This window comes from Lagenorhynchus albirostris, chromosome 2, assembly GCF_949774975.1.
Source record: "Lagenorhynchus albirostris chromosome 2, mLagAlb1.1, whole genome shotgun sequence".
Classification (NCBI taxonomy): domain Eukaryota; kingdom Metazoa; phylum Chordata; class Mammalia; order Artiodactyla; family Delphinidae; genus Lagenorhynchus; species Lagenorhynchus albirostris.
In genome coordinates, this window is record NC_083096.1 from 72,488,006 (window position 1) to 72,498,372 (window position 10,367).

Sequence of the window (10,367 nt, forward strand, 5' to 3'; positions counted from 1 at the left end):
CTTCTCCCTTTTTTTCTTGATGAGTCTGGCTAATGGTTTATCAATTTTGTTTATCTTCTCAAAGAACCACCTTTTAGTTTTATTGATATTTGCTATTGTTTCCTTCATTTCTTTTTCATTTATTTCTGATCTGATATTTATGATTTCTTTCTCTCTGCTAACTTTGTGAGGGTTTTTTGTTGTTCTCCTTCTTCTATCTCTAATTGCTTTAGGTGTAAGGTTAGGTTGTTTATTTGAGATGTTTCTTGTTTCTTGAGGTAGGATTGTACTGCTGTAAACTTCCGTCTTAGAACTGCTTTTGCTGCATCCCATAGATTTTGGGTCATCATGTTTTCATTGTCATTTGTTTCTAGGTATTTTTTAATTTCCTCTTGGATTTCTTAGGTGACCTCTTGGTTATTTAGTAGTGTATTGTTTATCCTCCATGTGTTTGTGTTTTTTATAGATTTTTACCTGTAATTAATATCTAGACTCTTAGCATTGTGGTCCAAAAAGTTACTTGATGCAATTTCAATTACTTTAAATTTACCAAAGCTTGATTTGTGACCCAAGATATGATCTATCATGGAGAGTGTTCCATGAGCACTTGAGAAGAAGGTGTATTCTGTTGTTTTTGGGTGGAATGTCCTATAAATATCAATTAAGTCCATCTTGTTTAACATATCATTTAAAGCTTGTGTTTCATTATTTATTTTCATTTTGGATGATCTGTCCATTGGTGAAAGTGGGGTGTTAAAGTCCCCTACTACGATTGTGTTACTGTCACTTTCTCCTTTTATGGCTGTTAGCATTTGCCTAATGTATTGAGGTGCTCCTCTGTTGGGTGCATAAATATTTACAGTTGTTATATCTTCTTCTTGGATTGATCTGTTGATCATTATGAGTATCCTTCTTTGTCTCTTGTAATAGTCTTTATTTGAAAGTCTATTTTGTCTGATATGAGAATTGCTAACCAGCTTTCTTTTGACTTCCATTTGCATGGAATATCTTTTTCCATCTCCTCACTTTCGGTCTGTATGTGTCCCTAGGTCTGAAGTGGGTCTCTTGTAGACAGCATATATGTGGGTCTTGTTTTTGTATCCATTCAGCCAGTCTATGTATTTTGGTGGGAGTATTTAATCCATTTACATTTAAGGTAGTTATCAATATGTATGTTCTTATTACTACTTTCTTAATTATTTTGGGTTTGTTTTGTAGGTCTTTTCCTTGTCTTCTGTTTCCTGTCTAGAGAAGTTCCTTTAGCATTTGTCGTAAAGCTGGTTTTGTGATGCTGAATTCTCTTAGCTTTTGCTTGTCTGTAAAGGTTTTAATTTCTCTGTCGAATCTGAATGAGATCCTTGATGGGTAGAGTAATCTTGGTTGTAGGTTTTTCTCTTTCAACACTTTATATATGCCCTGCCCCTCCCTTCTGGCTTGCAGAGTTTCTGCTGAAAGATCAGCTGGTAACCTTATGGGGATGCCCTTGTATGTTATTTGTTGCTTTTCCCTTGCTGCCTTTAATATTTTTTCTCTGTATTTAATTTTTGATAGTTTGATTAATATGTGTCTTGGCCTGTTTCTCCTTGGATTTATCCTGTATGGGACTCTCTGCCCTTCCTGGACTTGATTGACTATTTCCTTTCCCATATTAGGGAAGTTTTCAACTATAATCTCTTCAAATATTTTCTCAGTTCCTTTTTTTTCTCTTCTTCTCTGGGACCCCTATAATTTGAATGTTGGTGTGTTTAATGTTTGCCCAGTGGTCTCTGACACTGTCCTCAATTCTTTTCATTCTTTTTTCTTTATTCTGCTCTGTGGTAGTTATTTCTACCCTTTTATATTCCAGGTTATTTATCCGTTCTTCTGCCTCAGTTATTCTGCTATTGATTCCTTCAAGAGAATTTTTAATTTCATTTATTTTGTTGGTCATCATTGTTTGTTTGCTCTTTAGTTCTTCTAGGTCCTTCTTAAATGTTTCTTCTATTTTCTCCATTCCATTTCCAAGATTTTGGATCATCTTTACACTCATTACTCTGAATTCTTTTTCAGGTAGACTGCCTATTTCTTCTTCATTTGTTTGGTCTGGTCATTTTTACCTTGCTCCTTCATCTGCTTTTTTTTCTCTGTCTTCTCATTTTGCTTCACTTACTGTGTTTGGGGTCTCCTTTTCACAGGCTGCAGGTTCGTAGTTCCCGTTGCTTTTGGTGTCTGTCCCCAGTGGCTAAGGTTGGTTCAGTGGGTTGTGTAGGCTTCTAGGTGGAGGGGACTGGTGCCTGTGTCTTGGTCAGTGAGGCTGAATATTGTCTTTCTGGTGGGCAAGGCCATGTCTGGTGGGTTTTTTCGGGTGTCTGTGACCTTATTTTGATTTTAGACAGCATCTCTGCTAATGGGTGGGGTTGTGTTCCTGTCTTGCGAGTTGTTTGGCATAGGGTGTCCAGCACTGTAGCTTACTGGTCATTGAGTGGAGCTGGGTCTTAACATTGAGATGGTGCTCTCTGGGAGAGCATTTGCCATTTGTTATTACGTGGAGCTGGGAAGTCTCTTGTGGACCAATGTTGTGAACTCCGTTCTCCCACCTCAGAGACATAGGACCTGACACCCGGATGGAGCACCAAAACCCTGTAAGCCACAATTTTGGGAAGTCTGAGGTCTTCTGGCAGCTTTCAGTAGGTGTTCTCTAGGAGTTGTTCCACATGTAGTTGTTTTTCTGATGTATTTGTGGGGAAGAAGGTGATCTCCACATCTTACTCCTCCGCCATCTTGAAGGTCTCAGTCCTGTTGACTTTTTTTTATTCAACATATAAAATTTATTCAAAAGCAATAAAATAACAGTTTCTATGAAGTATGAACTGTATATAATAAGTAAACACATCACAGTACCAAACCTGTTGACTTTTTAATGATGGCCATTCTGACTGGTGTGAGGTGATACCTCACTGTAGTTTTGATTTGCATTTCTCTAATAATTAGCCATATTGAGCATCTTTTCACGTGCCTATTGGCCATTTTTTACATAACTTATGTTAGTAGCCCTAAAGAAAATAGTCTTAGAAGTAGATTTGCTGGGTCCAAGTTTATGTGCATTTTAAATTAGATATATATTTCCAAATCACCATTTAAGGAAGTGTCTCAAATTTGCATTCCCACTGAGAGAATATCAGGGTGCCTCTTAATCCACAACCCCATCAGTATTATCTACCTTTTTAAGCTTTGCCAGTCTGATGGGTGTTTTTATTTGTATATACTTAACTAGTAACAAAGATAATATCTTTATATATTTATTGGCTATTTGAAGTTTTTAGTGATTCATACCCTTTTCACACTTTTCTGTTGGATATTTTTGTGCGTTGAAAGCTATTTGTGGATTCAGGTCACTAACTTTGCCTGTCATATGTGTTTCAATATATTTTCCTTGATTGAGATATGACTTTTATTATTTGTTTATATTATTTTTTGTTCCTTTCTGAATATGTTAGAAGTAGGAACTTCTATTGACTTTTTGTTTTTTCCTCAGTTCCAGTGTCTCGCCCTATCCTCACCCTCAGGGCCCCCAGGGCCCAGGCTGTGGTGGGGGATGTGGTGGAGCTTCACTGTGAGGCCCAGAGAGGCTCTCCCCCGATCCTGTACCAGTTTTATCACAAGAATGTCACCCTAGAGAGCAGCATGTCCCACTCTGGACAAGGAGTGTCCCTCAACCTCTCACTGACTGCAAATCATTCTGGAACCTACTCTTGTGAGGCCGACAATGGCCTGGGTCCCCAGTGCAGTGAGGCAGTGACACTTTCCATCACAGGTAAGTTTCCTATTCTCAGGCCACAGATGTGGCCAAAAGATTTCCTCCTAGGATACTCTGATAATCCTTGTGATGCCTGACCAGGACAGTGTTTCTCAGGGACATGTACACAAAGCTAGATGTTCTCCAAACTGTTATTTTCATTAAGTTTTTCTGAAGGCTTGTCATTTGGGTGGGAAAGGAGGCTAAAGAAGACCACCGAATTTAATACTCTTCAGCTAGCATCATCCATCCTGACCCTCAACCCTTGCATCAGCCACAGACATGAGCTTCCCCACCAAGAGAAGTTCCATCCCCTGTGCCACACTTGCACCTCATTAGCCTCAGGAGTCCTGGTCCCCTCAGTTCATCCTCTCTCCCAGGCATCAGCTCCAGGGATCAGGGCAGTTCAAGACCACAAGCCTCTCCATCTGGCTCATGCCTGGGGTCTCCCCCTCAGGGCTGACAGAGAGCAGAAGTGGCCCTGTTGCCACCGGTGTCACCGGGGGGCTGCTCAGCATGATGGGTCTCGCTGCCATAACACTGTTGTTCTACTGCTGGCTCCCGAGAAAAGCAGGTGAGTAACTCCCTAGTTAACCTTTGCTTGAGTCCCTGTCCTTCCCATCTCCATTCCCTCAGGCCCATGCTGCCTTTGGAACCAACCCCAAGCTCTCAAAACCTCCTTTCTGCACAATTCCACAACTCCTACCTTCCTCTCTAGTTCCTCCAGAATTTGTCTTAATCAAATGCAAAGTTTCCAGAACAGCCCTATTGGGTGTAAGATGTCTTCACAAGATGTAGTTTATCTGACATGACAAATTACAGTGTCTTTCCCTCTCTACCCTTACAAGACCCCCCAAGGAACAGAAGAGGAGAAGAAAAACTCTGAGAAATAGGAGTGAAAACAGAAACCAAGTGTAATTTGATAACTTACTGATTTTGTAAATGTATGGTATTTTCATAGCCGATCAAGTCTATTTTCCCACATTCAGCTATTGACCATTGTTCTTCACAAACTCCACGTTAAAAGATTATGGATTGTGGGCTACCTTTTTGTATTATAACTATACCCCTCTGGAATCCAGGATCAGTAGTTTTTGCCCAATCTGCTACCTCCCTTGGACATAGCAAAGGAGGGTTCACATCTTAGAGACAGTGACTCCTGGAAGGTTCTAGGTGAGCCTCCTATGAGCTGTGCTCCTTGTGAAGTCTTCCTTCTGCTGGATTCAATGTCTCTCTGCTTTCCTTTGCAGGGAGAAAGCCTACATTTGACTCCTCCAGGTAAGACCTGCCTATATTGCCATATGGTTAATGAAATGCCCACCAAGTATGAAAATGGAATTAAATCTGGTTACTGCTGAGAGCACGGTCACTGCTTCATGTCACTGAGATGGGTTGTGCCAATTTCATGTTGCCACCTCCCTTGGGATATCTCAATTCCCAGGACCTTCTCACCCATCAGCTTAGCTAAATAGGCCTTTTTCTTGCAGCAAGTGTTAATTGCTTTTTATTTATTAACTTACATCCTTGGTCCAATGTTGCCTTGGTTGTTTGAGTGTTTGAGTGACACTATGACCACTGAATCCATCCGTTTCCTAAGATGGTCTTAGCTTAATCAGCCTGGAAAACTCTGGTCATGGCCAACCTAACCTAACCAACATCTGTTGTGATGACAGCCAAGAAGATGGAGTCATGCAACTTGGCCACCCCGAGAGACCTCTCTGCTAACAGGAGGTGGTGCCTGTGAAGAAGGGGCTGCCATCTTGGATTCCAAAGGCTGACTTTAGGAGTCACACCATAGCTCACAAACTATCCCTGGGCAAGCTTATGGTAGCAGCATCCAAACCATCCTGAGTTCCTCTGAGCCTTTTTGTTTGTTTGTTTTTTTGGCCATGCTGCACAGTTGCAGGATCTTAGTTCCCCTACCAGGGATTGAACCCGAGCCCTTCTTAGTGAAAGCACCAAGTCCTAACCTCTGAACCATCAGGGAATTCCCATTTGAGCTTTTCTAATTATGGATTTCACTCAGATACTGATCTCTCTGGGAGTGTAGACCTTGGAGCCAGGTTTGAATCTTGGCTCTTCCCCTTTCTAGTTACATAGTCTTGAGCAAGTCATTTTACTTCTCAGAACCTCCATTTTTTCCATCTAAAAAATAGAGATAATAATAGAATCAACTTAATATTGTTATAGGCACTAGCACAGTGACATACAGGTGATCATAAAATCTGGATTAATATTATGATTTATAATATAATAGTCCATAACAATAGACTATTTGTTATATGCTCATCTACGTTTCCAGGCTTGGCAACTATCCTGTGGTAAAGACTCACTAACAGGGAATGATCCTTATAGTTACTTCATCAGGATTTCTGGGAAACATCAATGCTTCTATCTTACAGGAATCAGTCAGCTTCAGACCCACAAGAGCCCACCTACCACAATGTACCAAGCTGGATAGAACTACAACCAGTGTACAGCAATGGTGAGGACAGAGGACCCTCCATTTGGGCAGGGACCCCAGGGTTGGTCCAAGAAGTGGTGGGAGAAGAAATGAGGAAGGGACAGTACAGAGGCCCAGAGGGCTCTGCCCCCTCCAGAAAACAAACTCTATCTGGGGGAGGAGGAAGTAGCAAGACAAGGGGCAAGAACCTTAGAGTCCTCTCAAACTTCAACTTCTCTCCAAGTAAATCCTAACAGAGGAGACGTGGTGTACTCGGAAGTCCGGACCGTGAAGGTGGAGAACAAACAGGCAGGTAAGACCAAAGGACCCTTGATTTTGGCGGTCTATTGCTATGTGTGGCTCAGTCTCCACCCCTTCAGTGGGTCTGGGCCAACCAGACAAAGAACTGCCCCTCAGGCTGGGTCACTGGGCTTCTTACTTTGTGCCCACCTACTCTGTTGCGATTAACCCAAGCTCACCATGCAGAGCTGCTTTCTCCATTCTCCATGGATGGCCTCAGCATCACTTGAGTAACAAAGTCATCACCCTGGGCAGTCAGCTCCTCAGAGCTTCAGTGTCCCATCTGTGAAATGAGACAGGACTGTCTATCATTCCCTACCTACTTGTACCTGTTTTCTACTGCTGCTGTGGCAAATGACCATGAGGGTTTAAACAATACAAGTTTATTATCTTACTGTGCTGTAGGTCAGAAGTCTAACACAGGTCGCACTGGGCTAAAATCAGTGTCAGCAGAGGTCCTTTCTGGAAGCTCCATGGGAGAATGCATTCCCTTGCCTTTTCCAGCTTCTAAAGGACACTCTTTTCCTTTCTGGGGCTCATGGTCCCATCCCATCCCCTTCAAAGCCAGCAAGTGGCACCTCTCTAACCATTTCTTCCATAGTCAGTGCTCCCTTTGACCACAACTAGAAAAAGTTCTCAGATTTTAAAATTCTCCTTAAAATTCCACCTGGATAATCTAAAATAATCTCACCATTTGAAGGTCCTTAATCTTAATCACATCTGCAAAATCCCTTTCTCCATCTTAGGTCACATATTCACAGGTTGCAGGTATCAGGACATGGACATCTTTGTGGGAGACATTATTCTGCTTATCACAGTCTCTCATAGGGTTATTGTGAGGATCAAACGAGGAAGTAGATGTGGAGATGCTATTACAGCAGCAGAATTTAAGCAGCTTTTATAATGAGTATATGCAGGTTGTCTGTCTGTGTCATTAGTCCTCACTCATGGTAGATGGTCAGCCGTGAAGAATCCCAGCCTGGTTTCGTCCTGCTCAGAGCAGGAAAGGGAAAGCCTTTGGGGCTATTCTAACTTTGTTCTGTAAAAAGTGCCATGTGATTTTTAGCCATTCTGCTTCCTTCTCTGGTTTTTTGATTCTTCTTGTATAAAATTAAAAGAACTCTATTTTGTTCCATTCTTGGTTCAGTGGCCCACCTCTAAAACGTATGAACTCATTCACACTTACAATCTCCTTTGAAGTGTGTTGTTGTTACCCCATTTCACAGATGAGAAAACAGAGGCAGAGAGACCTTAAATGACCAGCCTGAAGTCACAGAGCTAACAAATGACAGAAGAGTCTGTCTCTAGAATCCAAGCCTTAGGCCAAGCTCTGCTTCTCAGGGCAGTTCCAGGGAGCCTTGAGCCTGATCCCAATCCAAAAAGAAAGCCTTGCTTGATGAATGCCATATTTCATTACAGCTTTAAGACAATATAATAATAATAACAACTTCTATTATCATATCAACATGTATTGAGCAGTTCCTATGTGACTGGTACAGTTCTGAGTACTGTAAATAAATACATTTAAAATATATATATATATATATATATATATATATGCCATAAATATGTACACACACACATATATTTAAAGTTTGTTTGTTTATAGCCCTCAGAAGTGTACCTGCACATTGGAACTGCTCAGCACATAACAGATGTTAGAAATCAAACACACACACACATAACCCTATAGGTAGGTATTATTATTCCCAACATACAGATGAGACACCCGAGGCAGGAGATACTGAGTGACTTTCCCAAGGCCACAGAGGTGGCACGGCTGACCTGGGGCTCAGTCTGGGGTGGTCTGGATCAGAAGTCTGCTCTGAACCACTGCACTGCCTCTGCTCCAGGCCAGGCTGCTTCTCCATAATATACACTATGAATCTATGATCAAAACACGAACAAGATAAAAAGTAGATTTCTTTCTTTTGAGAGTCCCTGGGGAGCTCAGCATGAGGAACAAAGAGTGGAGTGATACTGAGAGAGTTGGTCGAAGCTGTGAGGTTGAGGTTCTTAGGAAAGGTTCAGTGCAGCCACATGGAGATGGCTGTGGCTGGGCTGATGGCACAGATGCAAAGAGAGAGTTCTCAGTTCACAGATGAATACTTCCTTTCTTTCCACAGCAGCCTCTGACCCAGAGCTTCTCAAGAACACGGTGAGTCCCGTGACCTGTGTACTCTCCCACCTAGGGCCTGCTGGCCTCTGGCCCTCACCTATGTGCTCCTTCCCCCAGGATTCCTGCGTCATCTACTCCCAGGTGAAGGGGGCTTACACCGCAGCCCCTAAGCCCCAGCTCTTGGCTGCATCCCCTCCTCACAGATGAGTCCACGCAGCTCCCGACTGCTGTCTCAGCCTCTGCACCCAAAACCACCCTTGGGGGAGAAGGGACATCAAAGCGGGAAGATTTAAACCTTGGGTCCTAGACCCAAGGCCACACCCAGCAACCTGTGCATCAAGTGCCCACACCCTAGTGTGAACAGAACACAGGGCCCTGCAGGACTCCCGCCTATTTCCAAAGTGACAGCCCTGGCCCAGTGGTCTTTTTCTTAATGACATGTGCTCCCAACCCAGGGCCCATGATGTTGCCTGGCTTCCTTAATGAACTTCAGCTTTGGTCACTATTCCGAGTCCTACCCCCATACACATCCCCACCATTCCTCCATGAGGACTGCCCCTAAAATCTGCCACGGATAACCTGCTTTCAGTGGGTGCTTTTCTCAGCTGCAGTCAGTCTGGTAAGGCTACAGTGGGCTCTGCCCAATGGGACAGCACACACCCCTGGAGACATGGACACTGCGCTCGTCATGGACCTCCCCACGATGGGACTGCATTCCACACTCCCCCTGTCTGTCTGAAACTCTAAGCTCAGAATCTGACACCAGGATAACTCCTCTCCTGCCCATGTGCCAATATCTACCTGCCCAAGTAAGTGGACTTCACACCTTAGGTCCTAGATCCTTCCCTTCCTGCCAGAAGTAACCCAGGACAGTCAAGGCCAGGAGGACCAGAGATGCAGATAGAATACATATTGAAATATAGGAGGTGCTCTATCACTATTTGATTGAATGAATGAATGAATAAATGAAGAAGATATTATGGGTCATTATGGTGTATTCCTACCCTCAAACTGGCATCTGATCCAGTGTGCTCCCTAGTAAATCCAAGAAGTACTCTTTTCTCTTCCCTGAGTAGGAAATAAACTAAGAGAAGGAGTTTGAGTGAGGAAAGCTGTGTTCAGAAAGCAGGAAGCCTTCTCAAACTTTAAAGTGCTTATGTAAGGAGGGTGGGAGGGAGATGCAAGAGGGAGGGGATATGAGGATATAGGTATACATATAGCTGATTCACTTTGTTATACAGCAGAAACTAACACAATATTGTAAAGCAATTATACTCCAATGAAGATGTTAAAAAAATAATAAAATAAAATAAAGTGCTTATGGGTCATCTGGAGATCTTATTAAAATGCAGATTCTTATTCATTGAGTCTGGGTGGAGGCTGAGATCCTGCATCTATAATAAGCTCCCACGTGATGCTGATGCTACTGATCCTAGGAGCATACTGAGTACCCAGGCCCATGAAGAAGTAGCGTGGGCTCTGGCTGCCCACTGCCCAACTCCATGGGGGCCACTCACGTAGATCACATGCTCCCTGCACCATCTTTCCACTAGAACACCATCAGATCCTGCTGCTAAGAGAACTTCTCAGCAACATGCTGGGTTTCATCAGCCTCCCTAGGTCAGTAAAAAGCAGCTGCTGTCATCTTCGTTTCCCCACCTCAGGCCTCACACTTTCCCACAGAGGAAGTGAATACACTGTGAATAAATATACCTCTTAGCCTTCTCCATTCAAAGTTGATCTATCTCGCC

General features: G+C 43.0%; 1 protein-coding gene across 1 annotated transcript in view; it reads left to right on the forward strand.

Annotated features, from left to right (window-relative positions):
- Nucleotides 1-9,688, forward strand: part of FCRL5 (Fc receptor like 5) — a 43,267-nt gene extending 33,579 nt beyond the window's left edge. The window contains exons 10-16 of the mRNA XM_060141868.1: nucleotides 3,494-3,772; nucleotides 4,212-4,328; nucleotides 5,005-5,032; nucleotides 6,157-6,239; nucleotides 6,442-6,510; nucleotides 8,624-8,655; nucleotides 8,734-9,688. Of these exons, the coding sequence (XP_059997851.1) occupies nucleotides 3,494-3,772; nucleotides 4,212-4,328; nucleotides 5,005-5,032; nucleotides 6,157-6,239; nucleotides 6,442-6,510; nucleotides 8,624-8,655; nucleotides 8,734-8,823 (698 nt within the window). The 3' untranslated portion in view covers nucleotides 8,824-9,688. The remainder of the gene's footprint in view (nucleotides 1-3,493; nucleotides 3,773-4,211; nucleotides 4,329-5,004; nucleotides 5,033-6,156; nucleotides 6,240-6,441; nucleotides 6,511-8,623; nucleotides 8,656-8,733) is intronic.
- The last annotated feature ends 679 nt before the right edge of the window (nucleotides 9,689-10,367 follow it).